Raw genomic sequence first — 20,901 nt, forward strand, 5'->3', positions numbered from 1 at the left:
TTACCATCAAAGTTGGTATTTTTGTTTGTTTATTTTCTGAAGGAGACGACCGGCTGCGTTGCCACCGGGTTGCTACATAAACGCATCTTGTAACAACCTACTGCTCGAATGCTATTTCTCAAATCAAGTTAGCGACTTTTGGTGCGATGATGGGTTGATAGATATGTTGCTGAATGTACTCGATTCGAGGTTTAGCAACCATTGGTGGGCTTGGTCTAAACAGTCTAGTTTACAAATTTGAAATAATTTTTTCAGAAACAGCGGAAATGGAGTGCCTATCGAAATTTCGAATAAAACCAGAATTTAAAGCTTCGGACATAAGAATCAGTGCTCAAAAATAGAGTGTATTGAATATAAAACCAGATTTAAAAAGAAATCAAAATCCAATTGTGAAATAAATTTGAGACTTCATTTTATCATAGAAAGCTGAAACTAACAATGTACAGATTGGATGAAGGGTGATTTCTTGAATGATCAATAAGGAACTGATAGAAACATAAATAAAGAGTTTCCAGTTTTGTTAGAAATATTGAAAGCACGATGTATATACTAGTTTGCTTAACATTGTACATTTAAACATTTAAACTTAGCTTCACAGCTGCTATTTCAAATCATTTTTCTAACTTTGCATAGATTATTAAAAAAAATCGGTTCAGGAAAGATGATTTAAAAAAAATAATAAACAATGAAACATTTTTAATTTGTGAAGTTTAAAATTTTAAGCCTGAATATTTTGTAGTCGTCTTTTGGAATAATGGATCCTATAGTACAAAATATAGAAATTATGTTTTTCTTTTCAAAAATTTAGATTTATAGGCTTCCAAGAAGATTATTTTCTCAAAACACAAAAATTCAGAAATTAAAAACAAAAACCAAATTATTAAAAATATTACAAAAAATTTAAGAAGTCTGACATAAAAGATTCGGTAAGACAAAAAAATCGATTCTATAAAATTCGGTAAATTTGTTTGGAAATCAAAACAAAATATTTTTAGATAAGATTTTTTTCTACATTTTAGGAGAAATTTTTTCAATGAATACATCTTGACATTTTAAAAACTTATTCATAGAATTTTATTGATTACTCAAAAAAACAGCATTTTGGAGCCTATGACTTCAACAATTTGGTGGATTTTAGCGCCCTGAACTCTTAACTTTTGTTAGATTTTGTCTGTCACCAGAGACAATTTTTAGTTGTCTGGTAGTATAGAAAATACATCCAATCATAAAAAAATCCAATTGACATGATTGAATATGTGTTGACTGTCACGACTTTGTGGATTGAATGACTGTGGAGTGAATGACGAAAGAATAAAAATGTATTCACCGTCATTATGAAGTTCGTCTATGCTTATATAATTTTATTTCATCGTCTTTCGAAACACGTGGGTATGAAATTTATTTTCTCTCATTCATGCCCTACTGCGGTCAACGAATATGATTTCTTCGAGCTCTGGTCACCTCTAGTTTTGGTGATATGATGCTAATGAGTTAAAATGAAGTTGGGTTGAATTTTGAGTCAAATCAATCATTGATAAATGATGAACCAAAAAATCTATGTACATGAAATTAAAAAAAACTGATCCTGATTTTTTTTTAATATACGTATTTAATTAGGGAATAAAATTTCGATGATCATAATGGAAAATGAGCTTAAAAATTTAAATTCTACATTTTTAAAAATCCAAAAACTATCATCACTCGCATTACTCACATTAATGAAGAGAGTTTGAAAAAAAGATTTTATTGCAATAAACAAATTTGTTGTATTCTGCAAAACGATTTGATGTTTGCTTTTAAAGATACCTAAAATTCAATTTGATCAAACACTTTTCAAAAAATCGTTTAAACTCCCGTATTTGACAAAATGCGGCAAAGGATGTTGTATTCTGCAAAACGATTTGATGTTTGCTCTCTATAATTTTTTTCACAGAAGTTAAAAGTATTTGCGGTATTTCGGAAAGTTGATAATTAGTTAAAAACCTTTATTTTGAATTTTTAAGGTTTTACGAGAAAATTCAGTAATTTCTTAAATGATTTTTTACTATTTTCAAAAGCTTAATCAAAAATAAAAGCTGATGGAAAAAACTAATTGAATATTTGAATTAAGGGCACTTAAATTAATCCCAATAAATTATTAAATTCTTTGTACCTTTGAAAAATGTGAATTTTGTATAATATATCAAAACCATTTTGAATGAGAAGATAAGAACAGGAAAACAAATTCCAATTGAGTCTGAAATTGGTTCCATGGCAAATATTAGAAAGAGAATTTTAACAAAGTAATAGATGCTAGGTTTTAGATTTTTTTGGCTTATTGACCATTATAACTATTAAACACCTGTCACATCGCTTATCACTTACTCGATGATATATTAAATTATTATTCGATGCATGAATTTTGAAGATTAAATGGTTGAATTCAAATTCTGATCTTATTTTTTTTACACTTCTTAATAAAACCCCATTCTTAAGGTAAGATTTTTGTATGTCAAGTTTGAGTTTCAAAACAAACGGTTTATTGAATCGAAACTCTTAACTTACCATAAAAAATAAGTATCAATTCGGGAAGGTCATATAATGTCGTAAAATAAAATATCTTTGGCCTAGAGTGATTTAGGAAACACTTCCAGCCAAGCCAAGTTTCTGATAAGCTTGTTAATCTTATTTTTAAACACCTTTTGATTTCTTGAACTGAAAATTTCACTTGGAAAAAATCTTCATGGGGGGGGGGGGGGTTAAACCCCTAACCCCTCCCCCCCCCGTTCGCACGGCCTTGGGCAGAACAAATCCTATCAAAATTATAACTTATCAAGATATGAATGCTTCGAGAAAAAATTCCAGTCGAATGTCAGTAAACCATATCATGCTCCATTTTTGGTATCCCAAAAATTTGATTCAATTTTATGAATCTGCTGAGCGAAACTCATTAAAGCACTGTTTGGGCCGTTGACTTCGATGTCCGTGTTTCATAAAAAGTTGTACGTATATCAAAATAAGATATAACCATTTTATTTAAAGACATTCCGAAAAAAATGTTATCATTGAAAATGAGCTCAACCCCATTCAAGTCTGTCAATCAGAATAAGATATAATTCAGATTGGAGAAACTTAAAATCGAAAATTTAGAGTACTTAATTATAACTGAATCAGATGTAAATATCTTGGTGAGATACGTTTGAATTATTATTCTGATATGCTCTCCTGATCGGGCGTTATGTTATTTGTGTAGTTAAAAGTTCTTACGTTCGCACAGCCCACTAAAATGAGCGTTCTTTACACTCAGTTCAACTTATGTTGCATCTACATATATTTCAACAGGGACTTTCTTTTTGTAAGATACACCGGGGTAAGTGAGGACGATGACTATTAAAACAATACTATGAACTTTTTTTTCTCAATTTTAATGCAGAATGTTAAATTTTATCGTACACAGTAAACGAAAATTACCGAGTTCGGTAATTTTTTTACCGAAATCCTAACATGTGTAAATCGTTAAACTGTTCGGTATTTTTTTCGGTAAAAAATAAATGAACATCGGTAAATCGATTCTTCATTTACCGATGTTCGTTTATTTTTTACCGAAAAAATTACCGAACAGTTTAACAATTTACACATTACACATGTTAGGATTTCGGTAAAAAAATTACCGAACTCGGTAATTTTCGTTTACTGTGTAATCTCTCCAATGACTGTGAAAAAGATACGATTCCGACAGTAACGGATGTTTACAGCGACTTTTTGGGAATTTTATATTTTCAACTACGATGTCGAGTTGATGTGCATTTTCAATTAAAAATTTCTCGTAAACTAGCTGTATCTTGACGAAAAACTCTACGATCCTTACATTCGAAACAACCATTTAGGAATTGAAACGACGGTTAAAAATTAAGAAAAAAGAGTTTATTTACAAAAATCTAAAATGTTGTCTCTAAACCCTATCTGGGGTAAGTGGGGACGGCTTTATACATATTTAATGTTTACATATTTTTTCAATTTTCTCTCCTTCATCCGATACAATTAAGCTTAATTAGCATACGGATCATGAAAAGTTGGGAAAAGTTCTTGTTTGTTCTGAAATAAGTATATATTTTTGATAAAATCGGATCTCGTGTATTGCAACATAAATTACACACAATAATCATTGAAAGATGCTTTACTAATAGTATAATGAACTTTTTTCAAAATTTTGGACGGTTCGAGCAATAAAGTAATGTATTTAACCAAGAAAACACAAATTTGTTGAAAATTTCCTAAGAAATCAAAGGGAAAATATACCGTCCCACTTATCCCATAAGGCGGGGTAAGTGAAGACACCAGCAGTCCATAACAATTTACGAGATAACTTTTTTCGCTTTGCGTCTATAGCTCATCTCTTCAGCATTTGTAAACAACATGTTCTGCATCACATTGAACGTAATTTTATCAAAATTAACCCACTGCTGTTTTTTTAAATGATTTTTTAAAGTTGAACTATACGAAAAACCGTTCAAACTTACCTTACTGTACCTCATCTGATTTTCTATTGCGATTCTATCTTAGGGTGTTCGCCTCACCCGACCCCTACATATATTTCAACAGGGACGTTCTTTTTATATTTAAAAACAAAACGGGCATTCAAATTTCATTTGACTATATTTTCTGTACAGATTATATACACATTTGTGTTGCAGTCGTTTGGCACTCAAATTTTTAACTGATTATCTGATTGCTACTACAAAAATAAAATCATTGATCATTAAAGCTACTTCACTTGTGATTTTTTTATTGCTTCTCGCCTATTATAAACTAAAAAGAAAGCCCATGCCCCTTTCGCTTTGGAATTTTTTTCTATAATAAAAGCATCACCGTTTTATTGATTTGGAATCATAAAAATGTCCCCATAAGGCACATTGAACCCCTAATGGTGTGGTTCTTGTTACAGCATATTTGACCGGAATCCGCAATTAGGAAAGACACATACATATGCTCTATGCGTGATCTTCCCACTCCGCTTCCCGGGCACATTCGATTGAGTTTCACCGCAGCAGTTCCTCGTACGGTACCTGATTGGTCCATTTGCGGATGCTGACGTACGAGAACACTCCGACCATGATGATTCCGATGGTTCCGAAAAAGATGGCAATGTAGATTCCGAGACCCGGCAGCATCAGTGCCAACTGAAACAAATCAATTGTGGTTTGAGGACTCTATAGCTTTCATTTTCACCCAAATATTTATTCAATTAAGTGAGTAGTGAGAATATAGCTCCAAGCTTTCATTCCCAATTCTTTTTTCGTTTACCTTAGCTTGATCGGCTAGCTCGGGAGTTAGAGTTGCTCTCTGTGTGAACCAAAGCATTGGGACCATTAACGGAGGAACTTTTTCATACATTCTAGAAAAAAAATTGTTATTTCGAGTAGGTAACTTGAAAGAAAATAATCCCGACTTACTTAAAACCTTTGACTGGTTGCAATTGCATATTGATTTGCAATCGAGCCCGTACATCTAGAGGAATTCCAGTGTGTGGTTCAATACCCACGTAAAATTCGTGTTTGGTTTTGTTGGGCTTCATTCCCTCGATAGAATTGATATAGCTCGGATCGGCGAGGTAGAAATGAGGAAACGACACAAACGTTGGGGATCCAAATTTACAGGCCGAAGCGTTGAATACGCCAGGTTTCAAGTCATGGCACTTTTCCGGTGCAGAATTGCACCAACATTCCGCTTCCGGATATTTTACTCCGTTATCGAACAAACTGTCGTCACCGACATATTTCGTACCTTCCAGATCATGTACAACTATCTGTTCTGCGTATTTCAAGTTCAACGATCGACATACGTCAGACGCAAAAATTGTTACGTTCGTTTTGTTAGTGTAGCTAACCGGCCACAATTCCCCACTTGTTCCGTGAACAAGACCGCATTCGCCGCGATACATTCCGGTGCTACTCGCACCATTCCAGAGCGTAATTTCCCCAGTATTCTCGAGTGAATCTTCTCCTGTTTTCATTGTAAATACTCCATCATAAGTTTCACTCATGTTACGCTCAACAAACCATCCAAATTTATCAAACGGAACTTTCACCGACTGGTTCAGTGTTTTCAACACGTCCAACAGGGTATCGTCGAATCCATCGAATAACAAGTCACTGACTTTCTTATCTCGCCACATAAGGGAACCGTCCAGTTCCAGAACGAAGTCAGCTGCAAACTTCTCCACTTTACCTGCATCTCTCAGAAAGTAAGCTGTGTTCTATACAAATGATAGCAAACATATCATTAGATGATGTATCAATCTTCAATGTAATCAATTACCCACCAGTGAAACAACGTTCAAATTCGTCACGGTATCATTCAGCGATCCGTTTGATCGATCCGGTTCGAAGTTCCAAAAGCGCCTCTGATTGAATGTTACTGTGTTATTGCTGTTCCAGATTAGTTTTGTGCGTTCATGAACTTCCCGGAACACATACGGTCCCAGTTCCTGAAAGTGAGGCTTCACCGTTGGGTACAGATGTAAATCGTCTGGGTTGGTCCAGTTGAACAGATAAATTTCCAGATACATCGGAATCGGTGTTCGAATCCAGTTTTGATAGTTGACTGACCCATTTTTAATCACCAATTTCTGAAATCAAGAAAACAAGGTATTATTTTTCGAATCTTTCAATGACAACGGGAACCTACTTCTTTCAACATCTTGGAAGACATTGTCGGCCAAAGTGTCCCCAGTATAACGGCGAACAGTATCAGAAATGCCGAGCAACCGAAAGCGACGAATCGCTTCTGCATATCGGAACATGAACACATTGTGATGTTTTGTACTTTTCAAAGCTACTATTGATTAATTCTGGATGGTTTCGAAGCGTCTTAAGGAACAAATTGTTACAGTCACCTTCCTTGAATCATGTCTGCAATAAAACCAGAAAAGAGAAATGTTTGATAATTCTGCTGTTCAAATATGACTACATATGTTCGTTAACCTATAGCAAAAGTTGCTAAAAAGATAAAAAAAAACTCCGTTCCAGAGCCTCTAATACAACTAGATAAGAACGAATGAAAGTCAACTACCTATGGCGAACAAAACAAGAATAAATTTATCAACTCAGAAATAATGAATCAGTGCACGCAAAGCTTTTCTGTGTCACAGTTCGATAACGAGCGTTTGTGGCGTTTTGTCGAACAAAACTATGGCATTTCATCTGGCATCAAATTCGCACTAGTGATATCAAATACAATGGTTCTAACAAATGTCACACGTATCAAAACTGTTTAACTTGCTCTGGAGGGGTTTGATACGCTTTGTTTCACTTTGATGAATCTTCATCATCGTTAATTTTCAATTATTAATTGACGTAATTAACGTACTTTGCGTAATTTTTAAGTAGTGATGGTTTTTTTGTTGATAAAAAAAACCACAGTCAGATAAAATTTTAAAAAGCTTTACAAACATACCAATATTTATACTTTGACACACTGGATATCAAAATATTTGAATTTCAATCTATTGCGGTTAATTATAACACATTATGTTTGATTAATAATTTTTGAGTAATCATTCAGAAAAGTGACAGGCTTAATAGCGGCACGTTATCCAAACATACGGGAAAATTGTGCATTAGACTGCCCCAAATTTGTATGGGGAATTCAAAACCTGTGAAATTTTATGCGCTTCAGGCTATAATTGATCCCAGGCCTAGTACGAGATCTCATGCCAAATTTCGGTGAAAAAGAAACACGAGACTTTTTAAAAGGTGGTTATTCATCACTGTTAATGATGCGCTTATATGTTCGACTCATTAACCTAGGCTTGCCAGATACTTTCAGAAAAAAGCGGGACATTTCACGACAAAAAAGCGGGACACAGCAGAAAAAAGCGGGACATTTAAGAAACTTTTAAATAAAGCTTAATTGAATTGCCATACTAATGCGTATACCATCAGTCAAGGTTATTTAAAGAAAGTACACTAAGAATATCTTAACAGTGATTGATTTTGCATATACACGGTCATTTTCCACGGTTCTCGCAAATTAACACCAGGGTTTCAAAAAAATTCTGTGTTTTGACGATGAAAAAACTGACTTTCTAAGATTTTATTCAAAAATTCGGTTTTTTTTGGAACGGTTTTTTTATAATTTCATTCAAAAGTCATGTCAATTTGCGTCTTTTTTACATTTTATTAGAGAAAATCAAAGAAAATTACTAATCTTATCATATTTTCTTACTTAAAAATTCAAAATGTATAACGACGTAAAAAAATTAATTTAAAAAAAACGTATGCAATTTTGTGCAAAATTCTTTGAAATTTAAGATTTATCTTTGATTTCAGCAACCTTGATTAACACGTTATTTGAGAGAAATATTTCAAGTCCTACATGTAAACGGCGAATTTAATATCGTGTAAAAAACCTTTGTGTATTAACAAATATATTTCAAATTTGTTTCAAAAATTTTAAACTCAAGAAAATTTCCATCATCGTATACTTGACTAATTAAAAAAATGAAGTGTAAAAGGCAATTGAACTTAGATTCTGTCGGAAAATTAACTTTTATAATCATTTAGAAGCAACTTAAGCATTAGTTTCATTATACTAAAGTTATTTCATTGGTTGGACGTGCTCTAAGAATGGTTAATTGATCCGAATCTTATTGTAACTTCAAGGACATGAAATCCAACAAAGCACCTGGAATCGATTGCATTCCTGCTGAAATGCTCAAAGCCGACCCTGCCTTGTCAGCACAAATGTTGCACCGTCTTTTCGCTGACATCTGGGATACTGCAACATTCCCGGCCGACTGGATGCAGGGTATCCTCGTAAAGGTCCCAAAGAAAAGAGACCTAACAGAGTGCGGTAACTGGCGTGGCATAACTTTGATCTGTACAACCCTTTAAGTACTCTGCAAAGTGATCCTGAACAGGATCCAGGAGAAAATCGACGCTACACTCCGACGGCAACAAGCTGGATTCCGATCCGGACGATCATGTGTGGACCACATCACAACGCTACGAATAATACTGGAACAAATCAACGAGTTCCAGGACTCTCTTCTGCTGGTGTTCGTTGATTTCGAAAAAGCATTTGACCGACTGAACCACGAAAACATCTGGGCTGCTCTTAGACGTCGAGGGGTCCCAGAGAAACTAGTCCATCTCATCGAAGCACAGTACGAGGCATTTTCGTGCAAGGTCTTGCGCGACGGTGTCTTGTCAGAACCAATCCCGGTAACTGCTGGAGTGAGACAAGGATGTATTTTGTCACCGCTGCTTTTTCTCATCGTAATGGATGAGATCTTGACTGGATCGATTGACTGTAGACCAAACCGAGGATTGCCGTGGAATCCTTCAACCATGGAGCAACTGAACGACCTTGACCTGGCAGACGATATTGTTTTGCTCGCCCAAACACAACAAGACATGCAGAGCAAACTCGACGACCTCACCGAAAGCTCCAAGGCAGCAGGTCTCAAAATCAATGTCGGAAAGACCAAGTCGATGGAAATCAATACAGAAAATCGTTCCAATTTCGTGTTAGCTGGACAACAGGTTGAGACAGTGGAGTGCTTCCAGTATCTTGGTAGTCAGATTACGCCTGATGGTGGTACCAAGAAGGACATCGAAACCCGGATCAGAAAAGCCCGATTTGCGTTTGCGAGTCTCCGAAACATCTGGCGGTCGCGCCAGATCTCTCTACGAACTAAGATCCGAATCTTCAACTCAAACGTCAAATCCGTATTGCTGTACGGGTGTGAAACTTGGTGCACATATGCGGTGACGACGCGAAAACTGCAAGTTTTTGTGAATCGCTGCCTGCGGAACATCATCCGCGCTTGGTGGCCTGGCAACTGGATCTCAAACGTTGAACTTCATCGCCGGTGTCATCAAAAGGCGCTAGAAATCGAGATTCGGGAACGTAAGTGGAGATGGATTGGGCACACGCTGCGAAGAGATGAAAACGAGATTTGCAGAGAGGCGCTTGACTGGAATCCAGATGGGCATCGAAGAAGAGGCAGGCCCAAAAACTCGTGGCGGCGAAGTCTAGCCGCTGAAATCCGCACAGTTGACGAGAACCTTGGCTGGCAGCAAGTGAAGATGCTGGCTCCGGATCGCCAGCAGTGGAGATCTTTTATCTCAGCCCTATGCGCCGGTCAATCGGCGCTGGACCCTTAGGTAGGTAGGTTATTGTAACTTCAGGGCTTTATAGTATTGCATTATGTAAACTCTAAAAAATGTATGCTTATTTTAAGAAAAATGACCTATTCGATTTTTTTTTGTGTAATGTTGCTTATTTTGAGAAATCAGACCTAATAAAAAAAAGGATAAAGTTTGATTTTTTACAGTGTTAGTCTGTGAGTTTTTTAAAGTTTTCCTTAAAAAAAAAGCGGGACATTTTAAGGATAAAGCGGGACGGCGGTACATTCAATAAAAAAGCAGGACATGTCCCGCTTTTGCGGGACGGATGGCAACCCTACATTAACCCTAATCCGCACAAGGTTTCGTTACCCTTATCAGACTTAGGAGTGTCAGTTTGACACTCCAAGCTAAAGTCGTTAAAACTCTTTTCATATCTAACCTGTTACAACTAAACTTATATCACTAGAAACCTTGTAATGTCAGTAAAATATGTTTGGAACATTATATACAGCTAGAGCTACTAGTTTTCCCGTTATTCAGCGGGAAAGAAAAAAAAATCCGAAAAAACATGCCTCAGAAAAATTATTGCAGCTCATGCATTACATACTCAAAAAAATATCTATCTTATGCATATGGAAGCTTAAGCTATGGTCTACATAATGAAGTCAAGAAATATTTTTTTAATTTTTTTTAATGAAAGGGTCACACAAAGTTAAAAAAGTGGTTTGAAAAACCTACTTTTCATTCGACTGTTTGAGGGGTGGTAAAGTTTAAAAAAAAATATGACTTCAAAATTTAATTCTAACATTTTGTTGTATTTAGACTTTCGATGCTACGAAAAATGAATTTACTACAATTTTTCAAAGTTGACTAGGGTAAGTGAGCCTAATTTCGCTATATTTTGTCAGAGGTTTTTAGATTTGATATTATTACGCCGAATCAGTAATACTTAGATATACAATTTTTTGGTAGCTAAGTTCCAAAATTTTTTTCTGAACTCTGTTTTGGATTGAAATTATCATTTCAAGCCTTAATTTACGAAAAATATCATGTTTTATGAAGTGTGCCGATGTTCCTAATTTGGCACTAATTGTTCCTAATGTTAACATATGGGTGTTCCTAATGTTAACATATGAGGAAAAATTTATCTGCGTACCCAATATTACACTATTTGTTCCTGATTTTGCATATGGGTCTATTTTTTTAATACTTTTATGAGAAAAATCTCAAAACTTACCTTCTTATAAATTTTACAACGTTTTTGGAATATGAATAAAGAAATAAGGACTATTTAAATCCTACACAATATTCCTTTACGCTGAAGAAAGTAGTGGATGTTGAGCTTATTGAAATTCAAACTTTTACTTCTCCAATGGATACATTTATTATATTTCAAAAAGTAGAAAATTCATTATAATGGATACAAATAAGAACAGTCAAACAGAGCATCATGCAACAGCACAGTTCGATGCAACATTTGTGTACCACAACAATTATTTAACTTTTATTTTAATATAATGTAATAAAATGATAACAAAACGATGATGCTTTAGTTTCTCACATCGTGAGATAGTTTTGATTTTTGGTTTTGATTCTCATAGAAAATTTGAAAAATCAAAATTTTTACAATTTTTGATGCCGTAAAAAACTTTACACAATGTGACGGATTGGCTTAATGATATAACCTACAAACTTTATATTGATTTCATTATCCTACATCAACACTGTTGGTATATGAATATTTTTCGGACAATCATTTAATATTTGAAAATCAATATTTTTTAAACTCCGTTACCAGTATGGGCTAAAATGCATCAACATTCAAATCAATTATTCACAGTTAAAATCTTGTTTCCATATGCTAGAATATGATGTAAAATTTTGTGTAGTATTTTTTATCCCTAAATGTATACAGCACCCTTATGCTTTCTTTAAACACAATCTTCGACAGAAAAATATGAACTTTAATTCTAACAAAATAAAAAATAATTGCAGATTGTGCAGACAAATATGTCAAAAACTATAACTATAGAAACTTTTTTTTTTGATTTTCATTAAAAACAAAGGTTTTTGCAACTTACCCCTTGTTCTTAGTAGGGTGAAATTCGCATGTTTTGTAAATTTAAAAATAACTGGTGGAACCAAGTATTTTTTGACTACGTTAATTTGATGTCCCATTAACCTTAAAATTTTTGTTGTACAAACGGTAGGATTATCTGTGAACATTAGATTTTTAGAAGCCATTCAAGTTGAAAAGTGTTGCATGATGCCCCAGATGACGGTATACAACGTATTTTATTGAGATTTTTTTTTTATATTTCCTTTCGATTCTGTTCTCGTTGAGAAGCTCTCTGTAACTTGATGGTTTCTTTCTCTGTCGCGAAGGGTGCGTTCTTTACAACCAGGCGAAAATATTTTTTCAACATTTTTAGCTTTGAGATGCACTGAAGTACAAAAGAATCATGTTTTACTAGCTCAAAACAGCTTATTTTGACAAATCTTCGAAAATTAAGTTAAAACAAAATTCAGTCTATCAAATTTATTTCAAATACATTATATGACTTTGATATAGTTTGGAAAAATTTGACTATGTCCATAATTAGGAACACATTGAAAATAGTGTTCCTAATTGTGGACGTATGATTTTTTTAAGTTTTTCCACGAAAAAACATGGTTCTAACATACGTATTACTTAAATCATGATAAAAAACAATCCGACAAAAAATTTCATAAAAATCGGTTGACAAATTCAGTTTTTATCTTCCATTTCTAAACAGGTGTTTTTTAAGAATTTTGCTAACAATTCCATTCAATTTGGACATACTTTGAAACAATCCGGATTTTACGAAAAATCCTGTGGGTTAGAAAACTAATTTGTTTGTAAAATGAAAGTTCACATGATCCGTAACATTATCATTTTTTTTATAATTGTGATATTTGAAGAATAACGCCAAAATCAGTCAAAATCGAACGGTATGTTAACATTAGGTACACATGCCAAATTAGGAACACCTACCCTACTTTATGCGCATAGTTGTAGGACTGTTACTTCATGCGATTTTTTTACATATTGAAATTTCATCTCTTTTTTAGTTCAGCGCTAGGTTGCACCCGGATTTTCAGTGCTTTCTCACCGTTTGAAGCAATTAAAACTATATCCGTTGGAAAGGGAATTTAATTTACATTCTAATGAGGTGCAATAATTTACGCTGTGAGCTTTCACAAAAATATGAAAATTATAAACGTAAAATCATTCATGAATGTCTAGAACCACAAGCAGAACGCGTCCAGCAGAACGTGTTTGTTTGCTCTCCGAGTTCTACGGTGGGAGGTTATTTAGGCAGAGAGTCAAGCGAATTGCACGAAATAATGATGCGTGCCGTGCGCTTTTTGGTTGGAAATATTCTATTAATTGTAGTTTTCTATACATTGGAGTAATTTTTAAGTTATATTTTCCAGGCAACAATTTTATTATAATTGTTGTCTAAATTACCGAACCTCAAAACGTGCGTGCTAAATGCGCATATTTATGTTTTAGTGAAAACTTCTGTTTTTCTGGCAAATTTTTCGTTTTTTTTAAACGCTGGAAACATAGGTAACTTTTATACGACAAAGCTGAAGTGTGATAAAAATCTTTGTGTTTTATAATTTTATGGAATAAAACAAAAATTTGGGTTGCCATATTATGAAAGCAGTTCATCAATCTGTTTTGAGATCTTCAATTCTCTCTTAACCCTTCGTTTCATAAAGTAACAAATTTGCAACATTTAATGTATGGAAAAGCGAAAAATCGTGCTTTTTTTTAATTTTTCTTTCTTGATGTACTCATTATTTCCAACTGTAAAAAATGATTTTTAAGGAAAAATAAAAAAAAAAAACATGAAATGAAGGGTAAAGATGTTAATTAGAGCAAATTTACAAACATGATGGGGGCATACAAAAACACTCTCTTATTCCACCTTCTTACCATTATGATACAGGATCCGGCAATTGAACTGCTACAAAACTTTAGGAATGATTAATACGAAGTATACAAAACCGAGTTAGATAACACCTCGTCTCCTTGTTAACATTATGTTTAAGGTGTCAGAGGATATGTTTGTTAATGTTTTTTTGTAAAAATAGTCCTCGAACCTTAACGTAGTGCTTTGATTGCCTAGTTCCAGGCTGTGAAACGTCAGAAAGACATATTTCGTGAGTTGTCCAATAAGTGTATAAATTATTTTTTATTTTGGCTCGCACTTGGAAGATACCTGGAGATCAGAAGTACCCAAGTATAGTATGGTGGGGATCGTCAAGCTACAGTGGCCACACCTACCATGGTCAAGATCACCTACCATATAGATGCACCCTGAGAGAATTTCTTGGCGTAGTAATACTAAATTGACGATAGATTTCAATACACCGGATCAACATCGCCGTCGGATCTTGGAAGATGATCTTTTGGCCCAGCCTTACAAGATCCTAAGATTTCACGACCTCTCGTTTGAACAGAAGCAAGAGCGGGTAGAAAGGGCGAAGGCGCAGCTTACGCGGTCTGCGCATGAAAAATTTGGAGAATATCGTGTTTTCTGCCGATGAATTCATCGCCGTTCAGCGGTTCGTGAAAAAACAGAACTACAGATTTTGGTTGCCAGAAAAATCACGAACCTATGCAAACGTATTAAAGGCCACAAGACGACATAAATCTGTCTTATTAAAGGTCTGGATCGGAATCGCCTGTACTTTCCTGGTGGAGATCAACCGAACACCCTGAAGAGGTGTAGATCAAGCAATTTACGTATCGAAAATAGTTCTATGGCATGTCCTCGAACTGTGGACACGTCCCAATTTTGGTTTTGGTTGGTGGTTTTTCAGCAGAACTTCACATTGGCTTACCAAGGAAAGAGGTCCCATTTTTTGTGTGAGATTTTTTTTTGAGGGTTAATTTCGAGTACGGAGTGGTCGGGGAGTTCGCCAGACCTGAACCCTACGGATTTGGCTATCTAGCGTATACAGAAACTCGAAGTCTACTCCACAAAACATGACGGGTTGGAAGTTCTGAAGCGCCATCTAGTTGAGTCCTAGGATAAAAATACCACAAAAACCACCTGCGATCTTTTTAGAATATGTGCCTCGAGCTTCTGCAGCGAGTGGTTAAGCTCAAGAACAAAAAATCGAAAGGCGCCAATGGATTTTGAAAATATGATCTGTTTTGATGTAAATCGTATTAAATTTGAAATGAAAAGTTTTTGTTTTGATCAAATTATTTGTTAATTCCAATGTAGCACTTCAATTGCCGGAACCTGTATATTCATAAAAGCTTTAATTCGTTTTACTTCTTCTTTTAATTTTTCTTATTTTAGTGAAGTTAAATTTAATTTTTTAAATAAGGCGAATAGCTTTTTTTATGAGTGTGTAATCCCACAGTTCATTCGCCCATTTCCCCTCAAAATTTCGTCGCGAACAAAAAGGCCAATAGTTATTTCGAGATAGAAAAAAGGCATTGAAGTTTTTGAAATTTGTTTTCCAGGACGAGGAGATGCACAGATCAGTATTTATAAGATCGTTGAATGTGCTAATGTTTTAATGTGATCATTTGGACCCGCTTTCAAGCCGAAATTTGCTTTAATATTGCTTCTTTAATGAGTGATTCAAAAGGCGAACAGTCATTCTGCAATTCAAAAGGGCGCTCCAATTTGGCGAATGAACAAAATGAGAGCACCAGTCTGTGGTAAAAGGGCCCACAGTTATATTTATTATTTTTTTAAAGTAATTAATACGGAAAAGCTATATTTATCGATCGGGTGATGAAATTAAATCAATTTGAAAGCATTTTAGCGACTTATTTAGGAAAATGATTGTACGCAGCTAAATAGGAAATTGATTTTTTTTCTGAAACTTGGAATGCGTTTTTCTCAAAACAAAGGTCTTGGCGCATTCGCCGTATTCAAAATTCGATACCGATTTGAATAAGATACAAAAACCATCCTAGTTTTTGTTTCGAGCTTCTTTACGAATAATTTTTTAAAGTCAAAAAATTACATCAAAAGGTATCAAAACCTTGTATGAATTTTTATATTTTTAGGAGTTGGTAAGTTCATAAAATTCTTTCTTGCCTTATGTCCATAGCGTAGGGGAAAAGTTCATATAACGCCCCATGTGGCTAATACGCGTCACTCTTGTTTTGAAGAATCTGTTACATTTTAAGCCTGCAAAATATTACCAACTTGTTTTAAATGCTGTGATTCTAATATTGAACGAACCAGGCAGCAATATAGAGCTCGTAAACAAACAGGATCTGTAAATTCTTTACTCAGACGTATGACAAACCCCAGAATTCGTTGGCCTTTTCAAGTGTAGCACAGTAGTGTTCCTTGAATGTCATATGACTATCCAAAACAACGCCACGGTCCTTTATTTGATTAACACGTTAAGTTCGCCCTGGATATTATAGTCTTATAAAAATTGAAGTTTCTTGCGTCCAAATGTTACGGTACAGCACTTAGAAACGCTTAAGGCCTGTAGGTTGACAGCACACCAGTTCACTACTGTATCGAGGAATTGCTGTAGTTTCTGACAATCTGCCAAACTGTTAACGTTCAGAAAAATTTTCAAATCGTCCGCGTACATAAGTACTCCGCATCCAAAAAGCAGCATGTTAATATCATTGCAAAACAGGGTGAACAATAAAGGGCCCAAATTACTTCTTTGTGGTACTCCTGAAGTCGGAATGAAATCTGAAGATTCAGATGTTCTGATTTTATCAGCAATATTTGTTGAATAGCTTCTGATCCGCGCACAAAATCTCTCAGATACTCCCAGGCGTTCTACCCTGGGCATGGTTGAAGGCTCAATTATATCACTTGGATATAATTGGGTATGCCTTGTCGCCTAAGTATTATTCCTTTGCAAAAATATCACCATTTTGCGATACTTAGGAGCACCACCCGATCACTAAAACTGAGGTGAAGCCGGGTATTACGGTGCTGGCCCCAGGGCTTTTCACAAACGTTCAACCAATCAGTTAAAGGTCCGATCAGTAATGATTGTTTGACCGGGAATTGGGATGGGTTATTTACACAAAACACTACACACCGTGACAACAAACCTGAGCCCTACAAAGGCTACTATTTGTTGCTCACTTCACATGACACAATACTACTCACTGTGACAACAAAACTCAGCCTTACAAAGGCTACTATTTGTTACTCACTTCACGTAACACAATACTACTTGCTCACTGTGACAACAACACTCAGCCTTACAAAGGCTACTATTTGTAGCTCACATGACACAATATTACTCAATGTGACAACAAACCTCAGCCCTACAAAGGCTACTATTTGTTGCTCACTTCACATGACACAATACTACTCTCTGTGACAACAACACTCAGCCTTACAAAGGCTACTATTTGTTGCTCACTTCACGTAACACAATACTACTTACTCACTGTGACAACAACACTCAGCCTTACAAAGGCTACTATTTGTTGCTCACTTCACATGACACAATATTACTCAATGTGACAACAAAACTTAGGCATATAAAGGCTGCTATTTGTTGTTCACTTCACATGACACAATACTTCTCACCGTGTCAACATCACTCAGCCTTACAAAGGCTACTATTTGTTGCTCACTTCACATGACATAATACTACTCACTGTGACAACAAAACTCAGCCTTACAAAGGCTACTATTTGTTGCTCACTTCACATGACACAATATTACTCAATGTGACAACAAACCTCAGCCCTATAAAGGCTACTATTTGTTGCTCACTTCACATGACACAATATTATTCACTGTGACAACATCACTCAACCTTACAAAGGCTACTATTTGTAGCTCACTTCACGTGACACAATATCACTCAATGTGACAACAAACCGCAGCCCTATAAAGAATACTTTTTGTTGCTCACTTCACATGACACAATACTACTCACTGTGACAACATCACTCAGCCTTACAAAAGTTACTATTTGTTGCTCACTTCACATGAAATAATACTACTCACTGTGACAACAAAACTCAGCCTTACAAAGGCTACTATTTGTTGCTCACTTCACATGACACAATACTACTCACTGTGACAAGATCACTCAGCCTTACAAAGTCTACTATTTATTGCTTACTTCATATGACACAATATAACTCAATGTGACATCAAACCTCAGCCCTATAAAGACTACTATTTGTTGCTCACTTCAAATGACACAATACTACTCACTGTGACAACATCACTCAGCCTGACAAAGGCTACTATTTGTCGCTCATTTCACATGACATAATACTACTCACTGTGACAACAAAAATCAGCCTTACAAAGGCTACTATTTGTTGCTCACTACACATGACCCAATATTACTCAATGTGACAACAAAACTTAGGCATATAAAGGCTACTATTTGTTGCTCACTTCATATGACATAATACTTACTCACTGTGACAACAAAACTCAGCCTTACAAAGGCTACTATTTGTTGCTCACTTCACATAACGTTATACTACTCACTGTGACAACAAAACTCAGCCTTACAAAGGCTACTATTTGTTGCTTACTTCACATGACACAATACTACTCACTGTGACAAGATCACTCAGCCTTACAAAGTCTACTATTTATTGCTCACTTCACATGACACAATATAACTCAATGTGACATCAAACCTCAGCCCTATAAAGGCTACTATTTGTTGCTCACTTCAAATGACACAATACTACTCACTGTGACAACATCACTCAGCCTTACAAAGGCTACTATTTGTTGCTCACTTCATATGACAGAATACTACTGACTGGGCCAACAATCCACAACCCTACAAAGACTTCACTCGACACAATGTTACACATTTACACACTATACAACTGATATAAAATACCCTCGCTCGTAATACGGCTCATTGGCAAGCCCAGTCCTGGTTCGCCAGGGTTTGACTTGTCAGAGAGCAACCGGAGTTTAAGTGGGACACATTCCTAATTCGCCCGGTGTATTGCGGTCTCCTCCAAATCCTACCCATTTCATTTACCCAGCTTTCCCCCGCGGTGAGAAATTTTGGCCTCAAAAGGGCCGTGTGATTTCTCATAAAGCTGCCGCATAAAAAAAAAAAAAAAAAAAGAAAAAAAAAATATTTGTTGAATAGCTTCTGATCCGCGCACAAAATCTCTCAGATACTCCCAGGCGTTCTAGCTTTAAAAGTAAAATTAAGTGATTAACTATATTTTACTTTTTTTTATATGCTATTTTATAATTTCCGTTAAAAAAATAACCGAGTTATGTAGCTTTGAAATATGGTTATTTTTTATTTACAAAAAAAAATCTAACCGAAGCTAACTCGAAAAATAAAATTGTTGGAAATCTGAAAAAATACATGTGTTTCTAAGTCGTAAAAATGAACCAAATTTTAAATTTTGAAGAAGATCTGAAGACCCCCGGCGCAAATTGTCAGATAATAAAAAAAATCCCCATACCGAATACCGGTTTTAGGAAATACGCTCGGTATTACCATTCCTTATTTCAACCAATTAATGAGGTTTCCTGGTTTTAAAATCACTGTGCCGCTATATATTTTTTCTTAAGATTTAAGAATTAAAAATTAAGATAAAAAAAATTTGGAATCAAAAGTACATCCGCGATTCTATTAGTCATTCTAATTTCAATTCAAGTGTTGATTTTTAAAATTTCTAGGCAATCTCAACACTTTCTCAATCACTTCAAAAATGTTTGCCAGCTTTTTTGGTTTCGCATCACTGCAACATAACAATAAATGGCTAGCAGCAACGCCCTTTTTTATAGAATCTAGCCTCAAAAAGCAAATTAACAAAATATGTAAAAACTTAGTCTCCACGAATTTTCAACTCCAAGCCAATTTATTCGACCTATTCCTTTATCGATATCTATTCGAGTATCGAACGAAGGAACACTGCAATTTCGAACGTTCCCAAGCTCGCACTTATCCAATTATATCGTATTTTTGATGGCTATCGAGTGGCTAGCCAAGACGACCTTGAGAGTAGGAGGCACACGTATCTACTGGCACGAAACGAATGCTTCTGGTACAATATCGATGATGATTTCCGATGATAGTTATTCGGTTTGTACGTTCCATCAGATCAGGATTTCGAAATGACTCAGAAAACAATTTGAAATTGTACGAATAATAAGTGCACCCAATGCATTATCACATTGTTTTTTTGATTGCGGATTAAATCAAGGCTTGAGACATGATTCTTATCAAGTTTGCCTTCAATAATGATAGTAGCAGATGGATCTACACGAGAAAGTTGTTCTTCACTATGTATAGCTATAGAACTGCATTGAATACACCAAGTGTATTACAAGTTAGAGTCATTATCACTTCGCTGTTGCATTTATTCTTTGTGCGTAATTGTTGTTCACTGAAGTTTCAATTCGATGATTCACTTTCCGAATCATTCTATCGAATGGATTATCACTACCTACATTTTTGTGTACAAAGAAGCGTAACGAGAGGAAAACATTTACCTTTTAATTAACAGCTTAGCGTACAGATTTCGACATCGGTCGAAGGTGGTCCCAAATATCAATCTCGAGTGCAGCTGCATGCAATCCCTGGCCAGGGGTGATTGGGCAATATACACAACACAACACAACAAAAACCTCTGCTCTGCTCTGAAATACGCGACGTCTGTTCGAGGCACAAGAACCTACATCAGACGCGAGCAATACCGCCTGACTGAAGGTTTTGCGTATACGCCTTGTCTTGTACATAGTGTTCGTAAGACTGGTTCACGTTTGATGTCGCTGGAAATCATAAAATATTC

The 20,901-nt window shown here is 35.3% G+C and overlaps 1 protein-coding gene across 1 annotated transcript; it reads right to left on the reverse strand.

Annotated features, from left to right (window-relative positions):
* Window positions 1–4,616: 4,616 nt before the first annotated feature.
* Window positions 4,617–20,815, reverse strand: LOC129748216 (protein croquemort-like). Its single transcript, XM_055742731.1, has 6 exons — window positions 20,603–20,815; window positions 6,667–6,890; window positions 6,302–6,607; window positions 5,433–6,235; window positions 5,284–5,374; window positions 4,617–5,159 (listed from the first exon to the last, which is right to left on the reverse strand). Exons 2-6 carry the CDS (start codon window positions 6,787–6,789, stop codon window positions 5,019–5,021), a joined length of 1,464 nt encoding a protein of 487 aa, XP_055598706.1. The 5' UTR covers window positions 6,790–6,890; window positions 20,603–20,815; the 3' UTR covers window positions 4,617–5,018.
* Between the last annotated feature and the right edge of the window lie 86 nt (window positions 20,816–20,901).

This window comes from Uranotaenia lowii, chromosome 2 (genome assembly GCF_029784155.1).
Source record: "Uranotaenia lowii strain MFRU-FL chromosome 2, ASM2978415v1, whole genome shotgun sequence".
NCBI classification, from domain to species: domain Eukaryota; kingdom Metazoa; phylum Arthropoda; class Insecta; order Diptera; family Culicidae; genus Uranotaenia; species Uranotaenia lowii.

Coding starts and splice junctions, on each gene's coding strand:
- LOC129748216 (XM_055742731.1), bottom strand. CDS start 6,789: ATGTGTTCATGTTCCGATATGCAGAAGCGATTCGTCGCTTTCGGTTGC. Junction 6,236..6,301: donor ATTTGAACGTTGTTTCACTG/GTGGGTAATTGA, acceptor TCATTTGTATAG/AACACAGCTTACTTTCTGAG. Junction 5,375..5,432: donor CAACCAGTCAAAGGTTTTAA/GTAAGTCGGGAT, acceptor TTTTTTTTCTAG/AATGTATGAAAAAGTTCCTC.